General features: G+C 46.8%; 1 protein-coding gene across 3 annotated transcripts in view; it reads left to right on the forward strand.

Annotated features, from left to right (window-relative positions):
• Positions 1-815: 815 nt before the first annotated feature.
• Positions 816-24,442, forward strand: part of HSPA12A (heat shock protein family A (Hsp70) member 12A) — a 92,333-nt gene continuing 68,706 nt past the window's right edge. For 2 of the 3 annotated variants that reach the window (XM_084841964.1, XM_084841966.1), the window contains exons 1-2: positions 835-1,149; positions 14,869-14,954. In XM_084841964.1, the coding sequence (XP_084698090.1) occupies positions 1,122-1,149; positions 14,869-14,954 (114 nt within the window). In that variant the 5' untranslated portion in view covers positions 835-1,121. Of the gene's footprint in view, positions 1,150-14,868; positions 14,955-24,442 lie in introns of all 3 variants that reach the window. The other variant, XM_084841963.1, reaches the window with a different exon arrangement.

The following is a 24,442-nucleotide window of genomic DNA, read 5'->3' on the forward strand; positions in this document are numbered from 1 at the left end:
TGTTCTTAATTCTTTCAATGCTGTGCACTCCACTCAGCGCTTATTATAACTGCATTGGAGTGCACATCTAGCCAGACTCTGTTTAATGGTAGCAAACAGCTGATCTCCACCCCACCCCCGCAACAAACCTATATCACTCTCATCCATGCTGTGCAGATGGGACGTCATGCTACTGTCACTGCAGCCTCTGACTATTCTGCAGTGGCTCCAATATACGTGTGATACAGTGGAGGCTGGTGGCTCTGGTTCCGGTGGGGCTGTGCATCCATTCTGCACATGAATCAGAACCAGCCAGAACTCTAAAGGAGCTATCCAAAGTGCTGAGCCTATTTTGAGGATAGAGTTCAGCATCTTGGATAGCTCCTTGAGAGTTCTGACTGAAACCCAGAACGGATTCTTAACCCCACCGACATCAGAGCCACCAGCCTCCACTGGCGTAATGCATCTTCTGTGATCACCGGAGAAGGGCCTTAAACACCAACAGATTTATCTGTGGCTCGGGTGTTTGATGTCTTAATTACACAGATGCATCAAGCGTAGACCCGAATTTATATTCAGTGTAGGTGCGGTTAAAACAAACAATCCACCAAGCCAACAAGCCAGAAAACCGTTTAAGGGGCAAGCTTTGAAACGAAGGGAAGCATCCTTTTTAACACAAGGCCATCTGGGGGTCTGGACAGCCCCAAGCCTGTTCCTCGGAGGTCCGGTTGCAAAAGCTCCTTTGTCACTTGCGTCCTCGCTTCCCCCCCGCGCCAGTGCGTGGGAAGGGGTGGGGGTGGGAGGCAGGCAAGCAGCTCGCTTCGAAGGGGAGGGGCGCTGCAGAAATTTGAGCATCCAGAGCCTTGCAGCAGGGAAGAAAGGCTGCTGGGCGCCGGGGTCAGACGCGAAGCCTTCCCTTTGGCTGCCCGCACAGCCAAGCCGGGGGTGGGGTGGGAAGGAGGAGGAAAGCAGACGAACCTTGGCTGGTCCGCAGACCGGGGAAGGACGCGAGCGCCGCAGAACAGCGGCACGCCAAATGGCTCCGGCTGCCGAGTGAGGCGAACGCTCGTCGGTCCCCTCCCGGCCACCTCGCCTCGCGGAGCCGAAGGGCAGAGCCGAAGGTGCAGTCGACGCCTCCAGCCATGGCGGGGACCGAAGGCGTCGCGGCAGGTAACGGTGCTCGAAGGAGCGGGGCCGGGAAGAAGCAGGTCGTTGTCTTGGTCGGAGGCGGATTGTACTTTCACGGCACCCGCCGCTCCGCCCGGAGGCAAGGCTCGTAGGCAACGGAGAAAGAGCCCTGGCTGGTTACGCGCCGCGGGTCTCTTGGCTGCCGTTGTGACGGATGGGGGGGTCGGTCTCAGGAGCCGGGCTTAATGGGGGCGGGGGCAGCGGCCGTCCCCGGCTGCATCGGGCGAGCCCGAGACAGTCGCTGCTCATGCTGCAGTTCGCCCGAGAAAGGAAGCTCTGTAGGCCGGAGCAAGAAGCCATCCAGCTCCTGCATATCTCACCTAGGAGAGCGTCTGTGGCTTTAGAAACGAAGCGCTCTGTACGCTTCTATAATACAGACTCCATATAGACGTGTGTGCGCAGTGCCCTAGACACAAGACAGGAACGGGGCGTGCATAATGGTGTACGGGCAGACAGGGGCACGTGATTCACATACGAACAGGTCCTCCACAGAAAGCAACGCACCCGCGTGCATACATGCGTGTACGAATGCATGCGCAAGTGGCGTGCAGCGAGCTCGTATGTGGGAATCCTTCCATGTGCATTCGATATGGCGATGGCGAACGGAGGAATACGCCATACATCCGCGTGCGCGTGTGTAGATGTTGCTTTGGGCCACCAAACGCCTCTGTAGCAGGCGCGTACCGCTGCCTGAGAGGGCTCTGCGTAGATCCAGCTGCGCCCCGAGCGATTCATTGCAGCGCGCCCACGTACAAAGCCAGTGGAGGCAGGCGGCTCCGATTTCGGTGTGGCTGGGCATCCATTCTGGGTTCCAGTCAGAGCCAGCCAGAACTCTAAAGGAGTTCTTCAAGGTGCCGAACCACAGCCCCCAAATAGCTTCAGCACCTTGGATAGCCCCCGTAGCGTTCTGGCTGGCTCTGACTGGAACCAGAGCAGATGCGCAGCCCCGCCGAAATCGCAGGCACCCGCCTCCACTGCATTAAGCGGAGGGGCGTCTTCACCGCCAGCTAGCCTTTTATTTGTACGGGCGACTGTTGGAAGCCTCTGGAAGGCTCCTTGGCTCGTCTGGCGAGCCGAGGAACCCCGCTGGCCTTTGCTGTCCGTGTGCCGGGCGCCCACCGGGCTCCGCGTCGTGCAGCACGTCCAGGCCTGCGCCGCCGCCGCTCTAAGGCTTGGCCGGGGCTTCCCTCCCCGTCACCCTTTTCCTCGCGGGCTCCGCTTTGCGCCCAGAAGGCCCTGGCCTCTCTTCTGCCGAGGCCGGCCCGTCCAGCCGTCACGTGGTGCCTTCGGGAGGGGGCGACGACGGCTGCGGCCCCGGCTTGTCGCGCGGCGCCGCGGCGGGAGAGAGGACCCAGGTGAGCAAACACTGCGGAGGACGCCGAGGCGCCCCTCCCCCGCGGCGCGTCTCTCCGGCGAGGGAGGGGGGCAGGGAGGAGGCGGGGGTGCTCCGCGCCTCTGCATGCGCCCTGCGGCTGGGCGGGGCTCGGGGCCGCGGAGGGCTACGGCTGGCGATGCAGCGATTTCCCAGAAGCGGTGACACGGCCGCGGGCGGGCCAAGGGGGAAAGGGCTCTGCGTTCTCAGGAAGCACATGAGGTCCCCGGCGCAGGAATGGCTCTTGAGGTCATGGGGAATATAACAGCAGCTGGGAGCCGAGTGCACGGAAACAGCTTCTTTCCGCAGTTCCTGATTCAGGGGAATTTTCTCTCTCTCCCCTCCAACCTCCCCCCCCCCTTAAATCAGGCTAGAGCAGCCTCTCCATCTGGTGCCCTCCAAATGTGTTGGACTACAAGTCCCAGCATCCCCTGCCCAGCCTGGCTGACTAGGAGATGGTGGAAGTTGTAGTCCCAGACAGCTGAAGGGCACCAGGTTGGGGAAGTCTGTGCTAGAGTCTCTTACCAGTCAGATAATGCAGAGGTGTTTCTTTTATGAGGAGAGTTAGCTGAACAATTCGGTAAAATCGGGGGTGGGGGTGGATTTTGCGGAATCCAAAATTGCTGACAGCCTCTAACTTAATTGCACAAAGGCCTGTTATTTCTGCCTAACCCCCACCTTTTGGTCCTTGTTTAATAAAAAAAAAATACTGCATGTCACAAGCACACCAACTTTTTTTAAAAAAATTATATCCTACATTTCTTTCGCCATGGAACTCGAGGTGACTATCTGCAGTTCCCAGGTGTCTCCTCTCCTAGCGCTGACCAGACCCAAACCTGCTTAGCTTTAGCAATGTGGCTGCCTCATGTGCCTTCAGACCTTGCCCTGGGAGTTAGATGCCTTCCCATCTCTGTGGGCTTATTTTAAGGGGGCACCCACAACTCGGCTCTTCTGTTTCCATAGCACGTAATAAGCATACCCCCCAAGTCCATTTTTGTAAGGTTGCTGCATAGGGCCAAGTATCTTTCTGCCTTAGGTGAAAATAATGCTGCCCCCACCTCGCATCTTGTTGCTAATGAGTGGGAGAGCATGTTCCCTTCTCAAAGATTCTTCCTATTGCACTCCCTTTCTCCTTCTCCATTAATGAATAGCTTGAAGACAAGTGACAGCAGTTTGGGGGAGATCATGAGATGTAGGATAAGCCTCGACCTGACCCTGAATGCCCCAAGGTTCTGGTACGGGTGGGGGGGGGCAGATTCTGCCCCCCTTGGGGCTTTCCAGAGTAGCTTCCAGTGGCTCCTTGATTTCTGGGTGTGGCTGGTCCATGCTAGTGTATGATGTACCTCATATTTGGGAACTGAGAAAGTGAGACCGTGTAATTTGCTTCACAGTTGTGAGCTGCACAGAAAATGAGAGACCCTGTAACTTTGAATCCTCTTCACAGTTCTACATGGTGGTGGTGATTTAGGGGCCATGTGGCTGGAGATGATGGGAGCTGCAGTCCCAACATACCTGAAGGGCCCAGGTTGGGAAGGATGATGTAGGGGAGACTTAAGTATCTAAGAGCCATTTAATCTGTCTGCAGTCAGCAGGTGAATGATGTATAATGAAGTCTTTTAAATGCAGGATACCTGAAGCAAGAAAAAAGGGACAGAAATTGTGAAAATTGGGGGGAAATAGCCTTAAAGATAGTTGCTTTTTATGTGTTGAGGGGGTACAGAAAACTAATGTCTCTCCCCCCCCAATTAACATTGATCTTTAAAATCTGATTTCTAATGGGCAATTTGGAAGGGAGGGTGCCTTTTTGGGGTTGTAAATATTTAAAGCGTCAGAGGGTAGACTGAAGTAATGGCAAAAGTGAAAACACCGATTTACTCACCTGTCATATGATGGATGTTGCATATTTTTTCACATGATTATTGAATCTGGTAGAAACGGATGCTAAAATAAAGCCCAAGTAGGAGGGCTTCTATGGTAGTCAGGCATGTGATTCAGTAAAGTACTCGTTTGTCATATGAAAAATTCTGACATCTGGCTTATTGTCTTTGACACTGCGAACAACACTGTTTGGTTTTTTTTAATGTGAAAAATGGTGTTGCATTCTGACATCATTATATGGCAGGCCTAATAGTGATGAAAACTGTTGCAGTAAGCTTTGCTACAGAGACAGAAGTGCCTAAATCAAACTGAAAGCAGTAAAATGTTGCAGCAGTCATCCGCTATTATTTTTTATGGTTCCAGGTTGTACAGCACTGCAGTCTTTCCAGCATAACCTGAGCAGAGCTGATATGCTAAAGCTTTAAATGCCATCAACCCGCCAAAGCTGCAATGCATTTGGTTTGAGCGATGCCCATTTAGCAGATGTGCTTCCTTGCTCGGAGCATTGTGTGACAAATGACAATCTTTTAGTTAAAAACATAGTGTGTGCTGATTTAGAGGTCCAAACTATTTATAACAAGCCCCTAGGAAAGTTATCCCCACGCTCCTTCTCTCCTAGCTGTATTACTGGGAGGAGAGTGAGGTTAAAGCCTCCCTCAAAGCAATCATTAGCAGGAGCAATGGGATGGGCAGAGCGTTAACCTTCCCCCATTCCAGTGGCCTGGATCAAGACTGCTGGAAGGAGGACGAGGTTGAAGGTTCTCCCTCCTTCCAGTGATCTGGATCAGGGTATTTGTGTGTGGGGGTGGGGGTGCAGCCTCCAGCTGCCCACCTAATGTCACATGCAGCCCACCCATATCCTCTGTCTGCCCTCTTGAGAAACACCAGAAGGTGATGGTGGCAGTTCTACTGCTATTGCACCAGCCTTACATGGTGGTCTTTAAAGGAGTGAGATTCAATGACCTCTCTACCACAGCTGCAGTGGGCCTCTGGGGAAGCAGCATCCAGCACAGGAGAAGCGTTTGCCTTACACAAGTAAAAAGAAGCAATCAGTGGCTTGCAGAATTGTTGTGTCTTTAAGGTGTTGGAATCCTGCTGGGGTAGGGGGTGGGCTGACTCTTGTTGGAGCAAAGTAATATAGCCTCTTGAGAAGTGATGGTACTACTGCCTCAGGACACATCATCAGTTCTGCTGACATTAACCCAGGTGTCAAAGACTGAGGATGATGGGAGTGGTAGTCAAATACATCTGGAAGGGCCCAGGTTGGGGAAGGCTGCTACAGAAAGTGGTTTGCTATTTATTACATTTAATTAAATGCTTTTACAAAGAAGGGCTGTGCAGGAACCAAAACCTTTCTATGTAAGATGCAATAGAATCATAGTGTTTATTAATATAGCTTTCTTCCTGATGTCTCTTCTGCTATATATCTAAATCAGTCCACGTTTATTCAGGAGCACATCCTGCATAACTGGGTGGGCCTTACTCTCAGATGCATCCTAGATAATTATTCAGTGTGGGGAGAAGGAAGTGTGTGGCCACTACTGCTTAGCAGCAAACAAGGCAAGGGAACCTCATCCTCTTTCTGGGGTGGTGCTGCAACGGAGGCAGGGGCAGCTGTGGCAGCACCATGCAGGTCCTTGGCTCTTGAATGGGCAGCAGTGCCCAGCCTGACATCATTTGCCTGTGCTGGGTGCTTCTAGTCATTTGTTAGTCATGCATCTGCATTGCTGCTCCTTCCTCTGCTGCCTCCAAGTGACGCCTGCTGGAAAGGGCATGGGCACCCTCCCCTTTGGATGCCACTTAGCCGCCACATACATTCTTCATCCCCACTGTATCAGCTGCTACTATAATTATTCTAATTCTCTTGTCTAGCTTCAGAAACTTGAACATTTCATGGAGCAAGACTATAAACAATTTCATTGCAAACAGTCAGTATTTGGGGGCTAAATGCAGTGATTTCTCGTATTAGATGTCATTTCTTTCTTTTCCTATTACTGATATTCTTGCTGTCTTGCAGGTACAAGTGACAATAGCTTCTTGTTCACTGTTTGTTCAAAAGCAAAATGTCTTGCCATCATTTTGCTTCAGGCTCCGTGGGAGGTGGGAAGAGTAAACAACAGATCCTGAATGTAATGGGAAAGTTCTACAGAGATCGGCTGTTGCAACATATGCTGAACAGCATGAATTACTGTTACCCTAGGTTTTAAGAAGCCAACAGACCTGATGTGCCGTGTCACAACTCACAGATGTAGGCCAAGATCTGGAGGGGTTGCATCCATACTCCATGTATAGTGGGGTTGGGAGGGGGGAATCTGTGGCTCTGATGTTCTCAGACCACAACTCCCATCATCCCTGGCCATTGGCTATGCTGGCTGGAGCTGATGCAAATTGGAGTCCAACAACATCTGGAGGGCTACAGGTTCCCCACCCCTCGTGTATACGCTTGACATTTTTATCAGAGCGATCATTTCAGAAGCTGCTTCTGCAGAACTCCCAGATGGCTCGTTAGACTACCTTTGAGTTCTAAATGTGGAGATTTGGCATACGAATGTCAAAGATAAAACCAGAAGAAAATGTCACATGTACATACTGGAAGAAGTCTCCCTTTAAAAAGCAATTGCAGAAAATCCCCAAACTGCTTCTGGGTACTTGGGCATGTTGCCTCCTTCCCTTATTGTTGCTTTCAGTGATCCAGTGTTAGTTCTACTTACAGTAGGCCCATTGAAAGGAATGGGATAAACAAATATACCGTAATAGCAGCATAGCCACCACTCTGATAGACAGGCAAGTCAGAAAGATCTATTTACTGAGGAGAATTATAGGGTTGTATCCAAGTGGTTATATCCATCAGTCTAACTTAATATTGCCCTTTGCAAAACCTACCCCGGGGCAGTTTAGAGCATGAAAACAATACAATATAAAGCAAACCAAAACATGAAATCAGTAGAATGAATGTAAAAATAATTAAAATGCCTGAAAGAAATGACTTAAGCACCTAAAGGATAACAAGGTGGTCACCAGGCAGGCTTCTTTGGGGAGGGCATGCTGCTACCTTCCTTACTTTTGATGGCGGGGGCACCTGGAGGTGGGCCTCTGCAGAAGCTCTAAACATCTGGACAGGTGAATATGGGAGCAGGCAATCTTTAGGGTACCTGGTTCTGAAGCTGTATAGGGTTTTAAAGGTCAAAACCAGTACCTTGAATTGGGCTCAGAAATGAACTGGTAATTATGTTTGACATAACTTCTGAAGCAGGGAGCCTCTTGCGCTCGAGTTGGCTTCCCTATGCGATTTGGAATCTTGATTATGCTACACGAGCAGTATGTGAATAGGACTTCAGCGGCATTGGTATGGAGAACTCTTTTCAGCCCCTGCATCTGGGGTATGGGGTAGTGATGTAGGTTTTCTAGACAATTTTGAATGGGGAAATTTTCTCGGTCATTCACATCAGATGTCCAAGAAAGTGATCTAATTCAGCAATTTATTTTACTTGTATTTAGTAAAGAACAACACTTATGTTTTGTCACAAAACACCACAGGTATTTGACTTGAAATATTTGAGGGTACATTAAAGCACTCTTAATGTGATTTAAAGGTTATATCATGTATATTTTTTTATTGGAATACTTGTACAAATTTAAAGGCAAGAGCATGTGCTTCCCTTACATTGTTTAAATTTAAGGGGGAGGAACGAAAGGTGCTGAAAAAGTTGGCACACTACTAAATTCTAGTATCCAAAAGAACTGTGCATGATATGCTGAAAACCATTCATCTCTTTCAACAGAGTTCAACTTTCTTCCACTAAGTTTGTTGGGGTGCCTTCAATTTCACTGTCACTACTGATTAGTTCCCTTTAACACTGAGACGTATATGTATTTGAATGACATATCTCTCACATACATGTTAGGGAATAATCACCTGGAAAACATGAGTTACAACTTTGAAACTGCCAAGCTTGCATAATATTGTGTTTGCAATTGGCATCCATTCATTGTTACTAGTGAACATGAAATGGAAAATTCTCCATGGAAAAATAAAGCCCTGGAAAAAATTCTACGAAACATCACTGGTGGGGGTTTACAATAGTTAACTAGGAAGCATTGTAACACATTTGCAGCATGACTCTGTGCATGCTTGCTCAGAAGGAAGCCTTACTGTGCTCAGTGGGGCATAATCTCCATTAAATATGCATAGGATTGCAGCTTTAAACTCACCACTTGTTTTCTTCCCTGTAGCACCTTAACTGTACTCTGCCTTGAAGCATGGGTCTTCCCTTGAGCAATTGCTTAAATCAGAGGGTGTGATTATGAATTTGGATAAGATCGTATTCATGCAGTTTTCCTGGCAAGGAGAATTTGGTCATAGCATTTACTCTCCGTAACAGTCTCTAAAAGCTTTTTTCCTCTTATTATGAAACGATCACAGGCAAAGGGCTGCATCATTGTCCATGATGCAGCAGTTCTGATGATAGAAGTGTTGCTGTAATATTTGGGACAAAAGTGGGATTAAAAAAGACTGAGAACAAATCCAAAGCCAAAAAGTTGCTTTAGTAGCAGTTTGTAACTTTATAATCCCCCAAATAAAAGAGTACGGTCTGTGCCAGCAACTGCAGAGGATGGGGAAAAAAAACCTTCAGCCTCATCAACCCACCTGTGTTGGTAATGGCTCTCTGTAAGAAACTGAAAAGCAGACTGGATCAGGATTATAGGAAGCTGCTTTATACGGAGTCAGACCATGGGTCCATTTAGCTCAGTATTGTGGACACTGACTAGCAGCAGCTCTCCAGCAATTCAGGCAGGAGTTTTTCCAGCCCTTCCTGGAGATGCCAGGGATCAAACCTGGAACCTTCTGCATGCAAAGCAGCTGCTCTACCATTAAGCTATAGCCCTTCCCATAGTTCAGTAGTAGCTCCCCATTATAAATAGCCCCCATTATAAGGGGGCAGGTAGGAACTATGACTGGAGGCCAACATTCATCTTTAGTTGTTGCAAGGTGGTGGAGTAGCAACGAAGTGGGAAAGATGGGAGAGAGCTGCCTGTCACGACTTTCAGCCATAGGCTGAAAAGGTCTTCTCTGCTTTGTTTTCACTGGGCTGTGCCCCATAATCTTCTCACAGATTTTGAGAATTCTTTTGAATAAATATGCTACTACAAAACATTCTGATGGGGCAGACCTTCTTGCAACTACTCCTTCCGAACCAAGTCACTGAAGAGCAGTAGCAAAAGGAGTTTAAAGCTCTACTAATGAAAAATGCTGTATAAATACACAGAAATAATGCTGTTTCATCAGGCAGCAAGACTTATCTTCCTGTAGTTATGCACTGGTAGAATCTAATTTTTTTAAAAAAAATCCAAGTGAATGCTGAGAACTCAGTTTCCTACTTTACTGTACAGACCACTGAGGACCTGGTGAAACTAAAACAGAAGGGAAGGGAAAAATAGCTATAATGGAAGCTTTCTATTTTTTTTTTAATGTAACTACCTCTTATGTCACTGCAAGCTTTAAGTAGACCCCCCCCACACACACTGTTTTGATTATAGGATGTGTGCTCCACTGTGGTGTCCATGGAAACCCAAGAGAAAGGTGCTGAATTAGTTAGGTTGAGCTAAAGTGGAATACATTCTATTTAGACAAGTCCAAATCAGCTCCTTCCTCCTCAACAGGCATTAAAGAAAATGGTAATGGGCATATGAAGGACATTTTGTGTTTCCCTGAGCCTTTGCAAATGTGTGAAATGGTGATAGTGAGACCAGAGTCCAATAAAAATCCATGAATTGGACCATGTGCAATAACGTGTGTCTAACATATGCCTATTATACTAATGTTTGTGTTTATATTGTTAAATGTAACCCAGGTAAAATAGGGTTAATAGTATGCCTGAGAGTGAGTGACAGGTGGGAAGGTTCTGAGGTTGTGTGAGGATTCTAGGTTATATAAAGGGAGAGCTAACAGTCCCTTGGTCAGATAGGGCCTTAGGAAGCAACATCTAGTTAGTAGGGTTTGTGTATAGGATTTCAGAAGGGGTAGAGTAGGTAAGGACATTGTTTTTATAAATCCAGATTCCCATGTGTTGTTTGATTTTACGCTACCTTTTTTATATCTGTTTCCTGGTTACTTCTCCTGTAGGATTGAGAGGACCAGTAGATCATATTGAGTTTCTCTGGAACTCAGAGAGGATAAAAGGGCTGGAGCTTGTGGGACAGTGGGTACAGATGTCCCAAAGTGAAAGCAGAAATTCCTGAGGGGTTTGGTGCTCAGTTTCTGAGGAGGAGGCTGGGGAAAAGGTAAAACCTCCGGCTGTAACATCACAGTGTGCCTTTGCAATATCTGATGTTGACAAAAGAGACCCAGGCACAGCAAGTGATATGTTTGCCACCTGATCATCTGTCCCAGGCTTGGTGTGTGTTTTTTAGAAATAGCAGCTGCAGTCCTCCCCGCTTCCCCTAGTCTACATCAGAAGTATGTCATACAGTGTTGCCCCATTCCCCCCAGCCTCCAAATCCCTGCAAAATTACTATTTCCTTAAAGGTGCCATTGCAGAAAATAACACCTTTTTGGAGCAAATAGCAGCTTGGTGGGTGATTTTTGGCAAGGAAACAAAGCAGCCCCCCTCCCCCATATGCACTGCAGTCCCAGTTTGGATTCCCATCCACCCTATAGCTGCCACTTCTAAAAAAAGAAGAAGCTCTGGATAGACAATCACATAGCAAATACATTACCTAGTCCAGGCCATATTCTCTATGTTTAGAAAGGACTATTTGGAGGGGAGAAGCCCTCAAGCCATTACAGTTCTTAAATTATCTATTGAAGTATTACTGTGTGTTGGATCCTTAGTCATACATAGGGCCAAAACAGGCATTGCTTTAAAACTGTGTCTAGCAGCCTCATCTTTTTAATGTAATGTAATGTAATGCAATGTAATTTTATTTATTACATTTACTTTATTACATGTCTAGCTGAAGCTCCCTGGGCAATTTACAAGACAAAGCTTAAAACCATAAAATACAACAACACAATAAGGGTGCAATCCTATCCAGATAGGTGGCCGTCTCTGAACTCGGAAGTGACCGCCTATCCAAAGCAGGGCAGGAGAAACACGGAGGGGATTGTTCCTTCTGTGCTTTTCCTGCCCTGCATTTTTGGCTAGACAGCCGATTGCGGGAGGGCTGAGCAGGGAAGGAGGCTGCTGTACGACACATAGGATGTGTCATACGGGCATTTCCGCCTTCCCCCACCCCGGAACGCCCCCAGCCATGCCCCTTTTCAACCGCTCCGTGCTCCTCTTGCAAGCACAGAGGACGGGGCTGTTCCACACTACCTCCGAGGCAGCGCGGAAATGGGGGGAGGTCAGTTCCCAGATAACAGAATACCCTATGGCTGTCTATCCACTGTCTAGCGGCCATAGGATTGCTCCCTAAAACATATTATAAAACCATAAGTTTAAAACACAATAAAACCAAAGTAGTAACCAAGATAAAAGCCAGCAGCAGTGCAAAGATCTAAAATGCACTAATGCAATTTGTAAAACTGAAGGGCTAAAAGGCCTGGGAAGATAAAGAAGTGTTCCCCTGGTACCAAAAATACCACAATGTAGGTGCCAGTTGAGGTCCTTCCACAACCAGGATGCCAGCACTGAAAAGGCCCTCGCCTTAGTAGCCACCTGCCTCACATCATTCAGCAGGGGCACCCAGAGAAGGGCCTCTGAACATGAACTTACTGTCCAGGCAGGTATATATGGAAGAACACAATCCTTCAGGTATTCCCTATGCTAGGATCCTGACCTGAACTGCGGTACCTGCACCTACTCTCGAGTAGAAATGAAGAAAAGACGTAGCTGCTAGACACAGATTGAAAGTAATGTGTCATTTAGCCCCTAGAGTAGACCGATTGAAATCAAATGGGACTTAAGTAAATCATGACTAACTTAAATCCCATAGATTTTGATCTATGAATAAGTCTGGAACCAACCCATTATCCTCATGACTGCTCAAAGCTAGTCTTGTTTGTTGCGATTACAAAAGATCACTCTGATAACCTGTCATTGTCAGTAATCATCAGTTTTGCTTTTCTTGACCCATTAGTTTTTCTGCTAGTTTGGATGCTGTTTTGTACAAAGAATCTACAAGCAGTGTGTATAATTTTCTGAACTGTTAAAAAAAATCTGTATATTTTGCGACAACAAAACCCTAAATTTGTGAATATATTGCAAAAATGCAGGGGCATTACTAAAAGGGCTTCCTGCCTGCCTGCCTGCCTGCCGGCCTGCCTGCTTTTTGTCATTCAAATGAGAAGAGCAAAAGTTAGGAATGAAGCCATCACTTTGCCATCAATAAACTGTATTAAAACCGTAAAAATTGTAGGGTCTTCTGGGATTCCAGAGGCAGTCATGTAGCTTAAAGGTTTCCCTGCCAGACTGTCCGCCTTCCCTAACCTGATGATGGGAGTTGTAGTCCAACATACCTGGAGGGCACCAGGTCAAAGAAGACTGATCTGGGTGAGCTGGGTGACATTTCAGATCATAATGTAAATCTCAGTACATTCACTAGCTGTTTAGAACGTTAGTCAAGGTTTGGACGTTTTAACTGTTAAATACACAAGGACCGCAAAGCATCACACCTCATGAATAGTAAGCAGAAAATTAGGGTTCAGAAGCTCCCCCACCTTCATTCCCTGCTAGCTACAGCATGGAAGACTCAAGTTCAGCTTCCCAGCCAGCAATTCTACAGGACTGGGAAAAGCGACGCCATTCCCATTAACTTGCTGCCCTGGAGCTTTTAGGGCAGTACTTGCTGTCTGAGCTTGGGGCTTTAAAAGGTTCTGACAGCTGAGTGAGTTCATTTTGTTCCTGAAAGCAACTTAACATACATGCCCAGCTTACACTGATCTATCAGTTGTCTGCGTGGGGGAATTGTGGTATCAGCTTTGGTAGCCCAGTCTCAATGGATGTAGGCACCCTGAAGCCCCACAACATGTTGCCTTCGTGTGTGTGTGTTTCCCATTTTTCCAGTTGTGCGCTAAGTGATACACCACAATCATGGGGAGACTGTGGTGTGATATAGGGGATCTCTACACCTCAAGTTTATTGCGCGTTCATGGTTGCTCACTCACTGAATTGTGCGGGTCCATTACATGATGTTGTCGTTGGCCAGTCATTATTCCACTATTTCCTCCCACCTATCCCATGTTTTCCTAAAACAAAAAAAATGGGGTATTTTCCCAGATATGCGCAAATGGAGCACCATGTCCTCCCCGTGTATTTCTCCCCTAGCATGAATAAAGTGCTGAATGTGGTTGTTGGGGGCATGGTCATGATGTTGAAGGTGGTGATGAAGGTCTGATGGGTGTTCAGCCTTCCCGCGCCTGCGCCATTTTGGCTCCTCATCATTTTCAGCTTGCCTGGTCAAAACAAAGCAGCAGAGTGGCAGCGCATGGTGGGGGGGCAGAGTGGCAGGGACTGGCTGCATGGAAGAGGGGGGTGGGGCCTGGGAACATCAGTGGGGGGGGGCTGTCTGCATGTCAGTCCCCATCCATCACTAATCTGCAAGGGGAGGGAAAGGGTCAGGAACCCAGGAGCAAGTCTTGCTGAACCTGGAGCGTGTGTAATGCCTCTTCACGGAAACATAACACTATGGGAACGGCCATCTACAGAGAAGGAAGCACATGTAAAGGGAATCAGCTGTGATCCTACATTTAAAATGGAAGTGGAAAGCCCTGTTTTAAATGCAGGATTTTAGGCTGGTGTAGAAATCCTCATAGTCTTAGAACAAAAACAGATTTTTTGCCTCACTCTGGCACTAAGTGAAAGGAAACAGAGAGGAGAAGATACTTGCCATATCCTAGGGAAAGGCATTAGTTGGTTGGGGAAATCGTGCGGAAAGGAAAAAAAGAGAAGCTGCATCCCCCACCTCAAATTCTCTGCACTGACAATCAACAGCAATGGCTGGGCACATTGGTTCTTGCCCTGCACTGATTAGGGGACAGGGGTATTCCCTTTACCTCCAAGCCCAGTTAAGATACTCACTGGGAAAGCTGCTTTGTGAATCATTGCCATCGTTGGTGCTATATCTAGAAGGGTTTTTTTTACTACAACTCCCATAATTCCTGACCATTGACTATGCTGGCTGGGGCTGATGGGAGTTGAAGCCTAAAACATCTGGATGGCACCAGGTTGGAGGAGGCTGACGCTATGTGACTTTTAATACCAGTCAAAATGAATTTGTTCCAGTGCATTTTTTTAACTAGAAGAATGTAATTTAATTGTAAGATTTCAATAATTACATCAATTGTAAGATTTCAATAATTACTTCAATAACAGAGACAAGTAATGGTATTTCTGGAGTTGTTTTGGCACACTGGGCAAACTTGGTGTCATCATGAGTGAATGTGTCCTTTTCAACTGTTTTTCCCTTGTGAAGAATATACAGTTAACTAGAAGACTCCCATGTTATTTCAGATGCAGTTTCAACTTCTGTCTATGCATCTCCAGCACGAAGCCTGGGAGACCCGGGAATAACACCACTCTCCCCATCCCACATTGCGGTAAGCATATGTTTCTGGTATTATTTTCTCCCTGGCAGTTTTAAGGAGGTAATTCTAAACATTATCTGTGGGTTATTTTCATGCCTATTTTCATGCCTATTTTACTTATTTTTAAGCACTTTTAGGGTGCAATTCTATGTATGTTTAGACAGAAAAATGTCCTATATCTCCCAGCATGCCCCAGCCAGCCATGTTGGCTGGAGGATGCTGGGAGTTGTAGGACTTTTTTCTGTCTAAGCATGCATAATATTGTGCCCTTAGGCTGCTTTACAGGAGAGTGTCCTCTCAAGGTGGCTTACAAAATGTATAATACTATAAAATCATAATTCAGATAATACAACACAATTTAAAACAAATGACTTATCCAGAATTCCACAGACCAACAAAAAATAGCTACAGTCTAGTGCCTTGAAAACACTGTTTAGTTCTGCTTAAAGAATAACTAATAATATTCCAGACCCAACAATCTAAATGAATAATCTAAAAGTTAGCAGCAACTTTAGTCGAATCATCTAAGTTAAAAGCCATTCAAAACAGAAGGCCTCCAAATCCTTTTTGAAAGCTGAAACTGACAGGACCAACTGCATGCCCTTGGATAAGAATTCGGTAAGTTAGGAGTCACCGCTGAAAAAGCACTGCCTCTGTTGCCCGTCAGTCTGTCTGATCTTAATCGTGGGCCAATCAGCAGGGCCTCCTTTGATTTTATAGACTATGCTAGAATCTTCACCATAAATATTTATTTTCTGTGTCAATCGGACTTTTTTAACACCATTCAAGACTAAGGTATGTTACATGCCATTCATTTTTATTTTTCCCCGTCTCACCATAGGGGAGGAGTATAGAAGATTAGTTAGCTTTGGTGAGGGCCCATGATGGTTTCCTAATTGTTAATGTGATGGGCCCTTGAGGGAGGCATTCCAGCTCCCCAGGTGTATACCAATAGTCCAATCACTTACCAATAGATTTCTAAGTTAAATGCAAGCTTTACTGATCCGGAAGAAGGGAGGAGATTACTGCAGAAGAGAACTTCTGGAAGAGATCTGTTCTGATACTGTCCTGGAGCTGAGGATCACAAAAACTGTGTCAGCGACACTGACCTTCAGTCTGTCAAGGCCTGGAAGGCAATAGCAGACCAATGTCCTAGACTGAGTGATTACATTGCTTGACAAAGTAGAGAATGTTCTGAGCCTGCAAACATTCACAATGTCAAGCTTAATCTGCCACAAGGAGACTTATTTTGACATTTTGTGTCATTTACTTAATAAGCATTCAACATTTCTATGGTGATGGCAAGTAAAAGTGGTAATTGATGGTAATATTTTTTCCATGGTAGTTTATTCCACAGATAGTTCTCAGAAGTATGTTGGTTTTCTTCTTTCTTTCAAGTCTGTAAACATTACTAACACATAATAATGTATTATTAATACATAATATTGTACACCTGCTGATTGTCCTTGTATTTTCCCAAATTCTACTGCCACTATATAAAATAAATTCTTTTTTCCCCAAATTACCCTGTGTCCCTTACCATAGCTGGTTTCAAGCATGGGAAAAAATAAACCAGAGGTTCAAATAATGTAAACAAAGAGATAATACATTGATTTAAAATTACAATTATATAACAATAGTCAGATGTGTTTTATTAAATATAAAGGGCACTACAAGTTTAATGATCTGTTGATTATAGAATCATAGAATCATAGAATAGTAGGGTTGGAAGGGGCCTACAAGGCCATCGAGTCCAACCCCCTGCTCAATGCAGGAATCCAAGTCAGAGCATCCCTGACAAATGGCTGTCCAGCCTCGTCTTGAAGGCCTCCAGTGTGGGAGAGCCCACCACCTCCCCAGGTAATTGGTTCCATTGCCGTATTGCTCTGACACTCAGGAAGTTTTTCCTGATGTTCAGTCGGAATCTGGCTTCCTGTAACTTGAGCCCATTATTCCGTGTCCTGCACTCTGGGATGATCAAGAAGAGATCCTGGCCTTCTTCTCTGTGACAACCTTTCAAGTACTTGAAGAGCGCTATCATATCTCCCCTCAGTCTTCTCTTCTCAAGGCTAAACATGCCCAGTTCTTTCAGTCTCTCTTCATAGGGCTTTGTTTCCAGTCCCCTGATCATCTTTGTTGCCCTCCTTTGAACCCTCTCCAGCTTGTCTGCATCCTTCTTAAAGTGTGGTGCCCAGAACTGGACACAGTACTCCAGATGAGGCCTAACCAGTGCTGAGTAGAGGGGAACTAGTACTTCCCGGGATTTGGAAGCGATGCTTCTATGAATGCAGCCCAAAATAGCATTTGCCTTTTTTGCAGCCACATCACATTGTTGGCTCATATTCAGCTTGTGATCGACGACAATTCCAAGATCCTTCTCGCTCGTAGTGTGGTTGAGCCACGTATCCCCCATCTTGTAACTGTGCATTTGGTTTCTTTTTCCTAGGTGCAGAACTTGGCATTTGTCCCTATTAAATGCCATTCTGTTGTTTTCTGCCCAGCACTCCAGTCTATCCAGATCACTTTGAATTTTGTTTCTGTCTTCCAAAGTATTAGCTATCCCTCCCAATTTTGTGTCATCTGCAAATTTGATCAGCATTCCCTGCACCTCCTCCTCCAAGTCATTAATAAAAATGTTGAAGAGCACTGGGCCCAGGACTGAGCCCTGCGGTACCCCACTCGTTACCTCTCCCCAGCTTGAGAAGGTCCCATTGATAAGCACTCTTTGAGTCCGATTCTGTAGCCAACTGTGGATCCACTGGATCGTTGTTTCATCTAGCCCACTTCGAGCTAGTTTGCTCATCAGGATATCATGGGGCACTTTGTCGAAAGCTTTGCTGAAGTCGAGGTATATGATGTCTACAGCATTCCCACGGTCTACAAGGGAGGTGACTTGATCAAAAAATGAGATCAGATTTGTCTGGCAGGACTTGTTTTTGACAAATCCATGTTGGCTTCGAGTAATCACTGCATTGTTGTCAAGGTGCTTCCAGATGGATTGCTTTATGATCTGCTCCAGAATTTTCCCAGGGATTGATGTCAGACTGACTGGTCTGTAGTTCCCAGGTTCCTCCTTTTTACCCTTTTTGAAGATAGGGACAACGTTAGCCCTCCTCCAGTCATCTGGCACTTCCCCGGTCCTCCATGATTTCTCAAAGAGAATAGACAGCGGTTCTGAGAGCTCTTCTGCCAGTTCCTTTATGACTCTAGGATGCAGTTCATCTGGCCCTGGAGATTTGAACTCATTCAAAGTAATGAGGTGTTCCTTGACCATATGCCTGTCGATCTCAAGCTGCAATCCTGCCCCTTCAGCCTGTACTTCGCCTTTGCCAGGGGGGTCATAGACCCTCTTTTGGGAGAAGACTGAGCCAAAGTAGGAATTGAGCACCTCTGCCTTTTCTTTGTCATCTGTTATCATTTTGCCATCCTTATTTAATAGCTGAACAACCATTTCTTTCCTCTGCCTTTTACTATGCACGTAGCTGAAGAAAGCCTTTTTGTTGTTTTTAGCATCCCTCGCTAACCTCACCTCGTTCTCCGCTTTAGCCTTCCTGACGCCATCCCTGCAATTCTGTGCTACCTGCCTGTACTCTTCCTTTGTTACTTGGCCTTCTTTCCACTTCCTATATGTGTCCTTTTTTGTTTTCAGGTCATCCCTAAGCTTTTTGTGAAGCCACATTGGCTTCTTCTGTTGTCTTCCACCTTTTCTTCTTGTTGGAATTGTTTGTGATTGTGCCTTGAGAATTTCCTTTTTTAAAAGTTCCCACCCATCTTGGACTCCTTTTCTCGCTAGCATTGCTTGCCATGGGACCTTACTGATCATTGTTCTGAGTTTGTTAAAATCAGCTTTCCTAAAATCCAGGGTACGCGTTTGAGTACACTCGGCTTTTGCTTCCCTTAGAACCAAGAACTCAAGTACAACATGGTCGCTTTCCCCCAGAGTTCCTGTAACTGCTACTTTATCCACTAAGTCATCTCTGTTGGTTAGGATCAAGTCAAGGATAGCCGATCCTCTAGTTCCTTCCTCTACTTTCTGTAGGAGGAAGTTATCCGCCACACAAGTCAGGAATTTCCTGGAGGGGCCATGTTTTGCAGAATTTGTCTCCCAACAAATATCGGGGAAATTGAAGTCCCCCATTACTACTACATCATGCTTCCTTAAAACATTGGCTATTTGCTTTTCAAAAGTTTCATCCTTGGCTTCTCCTTGATTGGGTGGCCGGTAGTAGACTCCGACCACCAGGTTCCTTTTATTCTTTGCTCCATTTATTTCAACCCAGATGCTCTCGATGGGGCTACCAAGCTCCTCCTCCTGTATTTCTGTGCAGAGATATGTATTTTTCACATACAGTGCAACCCCGCCTCCCTTTCTGTTCCTCCTGTTCTTTTTGAACAAGTTATATCCTTCAACTGCTGTATTCCAGTCATGAGAGTCATCCCACCAAGTCTCAGTTATACCTATCAAGTCATAATTTCCCTCCTGTATTAAGAGTTCAAGTTCGTTCTGTTTGTTTCCCATACTCTGGGCATTAGTATATAGACATCGAAGACCATGTGCTTCATAGTCTGGCTTTCTTCCTACATGTGTCTGAAGACTATTATTGGGCGCTATCAGCGCTGTTCTCTCCATTGCAGTGCATGCGCCTACGTCCATTGTTACCCCCAACATTACATCTCCCTTCCCCGTAGGATTCAGTTTAAAGCCCTCCTGATGAAGTTCTTCATGCTGTGGCCAAACACATTCTTCCCAGCCTTTGTGAGGTGCAACCCATCCCTAGCCAACAGCCCATCTTCCAGGAAGTATAGCCCGTGGTCCCAGAATCCAAATCTCTCTCGTCGGCACCACCTTCGTAGCCAGTCATTCACCCGGAGTATTTTTCGTTCCCTTTCTATCCCTCTTCTAACTACTGGAAGGATGGATGAGAAAACTATCTGGGCCCCAAAGTTCTTGAGTTTCCTTCCCAAAGCTTCAAAGTCTGACGTGATCTCTTCGTAGCTCCGCTTGGCGGTATCATTTGTTCCCACATGGATGAGAAGAAAGGGATACCTGTCAGTGGGCTTTATGAGTGCAGGCAACCTTTCAGTCACGTCTCTAATCTGTCCTCCCGGGAGACAACATACCTGGCGAGTCCACGGGTCTTCGCGACATACTTGGGTCTCGATCCCACGCAGCAAGGAGTCTCCCACTACTACCACTCTTCTCTTCTTCTTCTTGTAGGCCTGGGTTTCATCGCCTCTGTTTGACTGACCTTCAGCCTCTTGCTCACTCTCATGCAGGTTCCCCTGTGATTCTTCCTCTGCAGGCTGTCCTCCAGTCTCATCTGCAAGTACCTGGAATCGGTTCCACAGCTCCACCGCTTCCACTGGTGCAGAGTGGCGTCTAGTTCTTCTCCTAACTGTCACCGTTTTCCAAGGAGTATCCTCTACTCCATTTTTCTTCACCTCAGCATTTCCCACTGCCTCATCTTGCTGTTGCTCTTCAAGCTTCTGGTCTGCCCTTTGCTGCTGTAGTTCCCCCATTCTGTCCAAGAACTCTTCGTGTTCTCTTATTCCCCGGAGGGTTGACAGTCGCCGCTCCAGTCCACTTACTTTTTCCTCCAGCAGCGTGATCAACTTGCACTTGTTGCAGGTGTAGGCCATGTTGTTCTCAGGCAAGAAAACAAACATTGCACACACCTTGCAGGTCACCACCACTGGAGAGTCTTGTCCTTCCATAGCCTCTTTTCCCTTTTTGTGTCTAGCTTTGTGATTGTTCTAGACTAGCCTGTGCCTGCTCCTCTACTCAGTAGAGGTTAAAAGCAGAGTCCCACTGGTGTGGAAGTGTGTGTTACAAGACAAATAAATGAAAAAAAGTTAGTAAAAAAAAATAAAAAAAAATGTTAGGGGCCTCCCCCTTGACCTTCCCTGCCAAACTCCCCTGGCCAACTCCTGTTTGCTCCCCCTGTTCGCTCGCTCTGTTCGCTCGCTCTCTGGGAGCTTGCCTGCTTCTGTAGTCCCTGGACCAGCTGGAGCAGCTTGCTCTGCTCTGCTCTGCTCAGCTGGGAGGCGGGAAACAGACTGAAGCTTCCCGCCCAGTCAGCTGCTGGGAGTACTCAGGCCACACCCCTCCAATTCAGTTGGAGCTCTCAGAAGCTCCTGGTGAGCTCACAGCCAGTCAGAAGGATAAAGGGCAGCGCCCTGGGCTTCCTGCAACCCACTTACCTCTTAGCCTCTGTCTCCTTTGTCTCCTTTGTCTCTTCAACCACTGCAACTCCCCTGGCCAACTCCTGTTTGCTCCCCCTGTTCGCTCGCTCTCTGGGAGCTTGCCTGCTTCTGTAGTCCCTGGACCAGCTGGAGCAGCTTGCTCTGCTCTGCTCAGCTGGGAGGCGGGAAACAGACTGAAGCTTCCCGCCCAGTCAGCTGCTGGGAGTACTCAGGCCACACCCCTCCAATTCAGTTGGAGCTCTCAGAAGCTCCTGGTGAGCTCACAGCCAGTCAGAAGGATAAAGGGCAGCGCCCTGGGCTTCCTGCAACCCACTTACCTCTTAGCCTCTGTCTCCTTTGTCTCCTTTGTCTCTTCAACCACTGCAACTCCCCTGGCCAACTCCTGTTTGCTCCCCCTGTTCGCTCGCTCTGTTCGCTCGCTCTCTGGGAGCTTGCCTGCTTCTGTAGTCCCTGGACCAGCTGGAGCAGCTTGCTCTGCTCTGCTCTGCTCAGCTGGGAGGCGGGAAACAGACATATTTCTATAGGTTACTGTTTCTTGTTAAAGGTTTACACATAAACAACACATGTATTACTGTAGCTTTGAGAAACTGGCCATAATAAAGCACTGCTTCCACTCCCTAATGAATATTTAGCTAATTATCCTATAAAGCTCCACCCTAGTTAACTCACTGACTGCTCTAAGGACTGTCTTCTTTCTGGAAGGGTTTCTATGTACTGGGATACGTACATGGCTTCTCTCAAGACTTCTCCTTCAGTCTCCACTCTGGTCCAGCAACCACTGTCACCTTAGATTGACCATCTATTGCTGACACTGTGTTCACAGCTCTTTCTTGAAGGCTACGTCAGGAGATTCCCTCTCCTCCTTTGCAAACCTTCCCAAGCTTCTGTCATGAGCAATCTCAGCCTCTGCTTGAGCTCTTCCCTTAACCTCAGCTGCTGTTAAGATTCCTTCAGGTTTCTTCCAATTTCCCTTGAGCCACTCCTTGGGTCCCTGTTAGCTGCTTCTCCTTCTGTCATCTTCTTCTCAATTCTGACAGACTCTTTGCTGCTCCTTTCTGTTGTAATCACCCTAAATAATTTGGTGTCATCAGCAAATGTGGCCACCTCAAAGCACAGTTCCCAATACTGGTGACTTCTTGGACTTCGTGGTAGGTTTCCTGACCTGTGATATACATTGAAGCTCAGCTTCTATTATTGTGATTTTGAGTAACCCATATGCATTCTGAACATCTTTGACCCTCTTGATTTTCTCTTTGAATACCCCTTTTACCAGTCCCCTCAATTCAGAGAAGTTTCCTCTTTTGAAGTCAAATGTGACTGCACTGGACATCTTTGGCAATGTTTCTCTTGCGTATAAATTAAATTTGATAGAACTATGGTCACTGTTTTCAATTGGTTCAACAACACTCACAACTTGTACTAGGACACATCAATTCCCTAGGCTTCTGTAAACTCACAATTGTATGCCTGAAGGTGTACCTTGCTGGATCAAACCAATTTGATGGTCCATCAAGTACAGTACTTTGTTTTTGACAGTGGCCAGGCAAGTGCCTCAGGAAGGCGATTCAGATGGTAATAATCCCCTGTAGCTTGTGCTCAGCACCTGGTAATCAGAGGTATACTGACTATGAACATGGAGCCCATTATTGCCATTGACTTGGTTCATATGTAATGACAACCTATTAGTTTAAAAACTGGTGGGTTATTTATTTTATTATTTTATTTTAATTTATTAGATTTATTAGCCACCCATCTGGCCGGCTACCCGGCCACTCCAGGCGGCATACAGTACAAATAACACAAAATACATCAAATTTACATAATCAACTGAGCAAAACAACGTTGCTCTAAAACCAAAAAACTAACCCACCCCAAATGCCTAGCTGTCCTGGCTGATGGGACAGAGAGAAGACCTTCAGGGACTGATCTCATTGAGCGGCATCCCTGGTGTTGCTGGAGGTGCTCCTTAAGATAGACTGGGCCAGAACCATATAGGGTTTTAAAGGTCAATACCAACACCTTGAATTGGGCCCAGAAAACAACTGGTAACCAGTGCAACTCCTTCAGCACAGGAGCAATGCGGTCTTGCCGATGGCTGTCTTTAATCAGGCGGGCTGTCGCGTTCTGCACCAGCTGCAACTTCTGAACCGCCTTCAAGGGCAGCCCCACATAGAGCGCATTACAGTAGTCTAGATGAGATGAGACCAAGGCATAAACTGCTGATGGGAGCAGATGTTTAGGGAGGTAGGGGCGCAGCCGCTGTATCAGATGGAGTTGGTACAGCGCCACCCAGCTCACGGCTGACACCTGAGCCTCCAAGGACAGCTGGGAGTCTAAAATGACCCTGAGGTTGTGGACCTAGTCCTTCAGGGGCACCCACACCCCACTGAACACCAGGTCGTCCCCCAACCTCCCCTTGTCTCTGACAAAAAGTACTTTGGTTTTGTCAGGGTTCAGTTTCAATTTAGCCCTTCCCATCCAGCCACTCACCAACTCCAGACACTTGGATAGGGTTTCTACAGCCAACCTTGGTGAGGATTTAAATGAGAGGTAGTGTTGTGTGCCATCAGCATATTGGTGACACTGCACCCCAAACTTCCTGATGTTAGCCCCCAGTGGCTTCACATAGATGTTAAATAACATCAGGGAGATAATAGAACCCTGTGGCACCCCGTATGTGAGCAGCCAAGGGTCTGAAGTCTCCTCCCCCAGAGCTACCCTCTGGTACCTGCCAGAGTGGAAGGAACGGAACCACTGTAATACGGTTTCCCCTATGCCCACCTCCAAGCGGTCCAGGAGGATACCGTGGTTGATGGTATCAAAAGCCGCTGAGAGATCGAGGAGAACAAGGAAGGAGCATTCGCCCCTATCCAGAACCCTTCCCATATCATCCACCAAGGCGACGAAGGCTGTTTCTGTCCCATGGCCAGGCCTGAAGTCCGATTGAAATGGATCCAGATAATCAGCTTCTTCCAAGTGTGCCTGCAACTGCAATGCCACCACCTGCTCAATCACCTTGCCCCAAAATGGCAGATTTGAGACTGGGCAAAAGTTGTTCAAATCTTGGAGATCCAAGGAGGGTTTCTTTAACAGTGGTCTCATCACTGCCTCCTTGAGGGCTGATGGCATCACTCCCTCCTTGAGGGAGGCATTCACCACTGCCTTGATCCCCTCACTAAGTCTCTCCCTGCGACTCATAATGAGCCAAGATGGGCAAGGATCAAGTAAGCAGGTGGCCGGCCTTAAAGATGAAAGCACCTTGTCCAGTTCCTCAGAAAGAAGAAGCTGGAACTGAT

The sequence above is a fragment of the Heloderma suspectum genome, chromosome 3 (assembly GCF_057233095.1).
Source record: "Heloderma suspectum isolate Gila_16-S chromosome 3, 16-S_ref, whole genome shotgun sequence".
NCBI classification, from domain to species: domain Eukaryota; kingdom Metazoa; phylum Chordata; class Lepidosauria; order Squamata; family Helodermatidae; genus Heloderma; species Heloderma suspectum.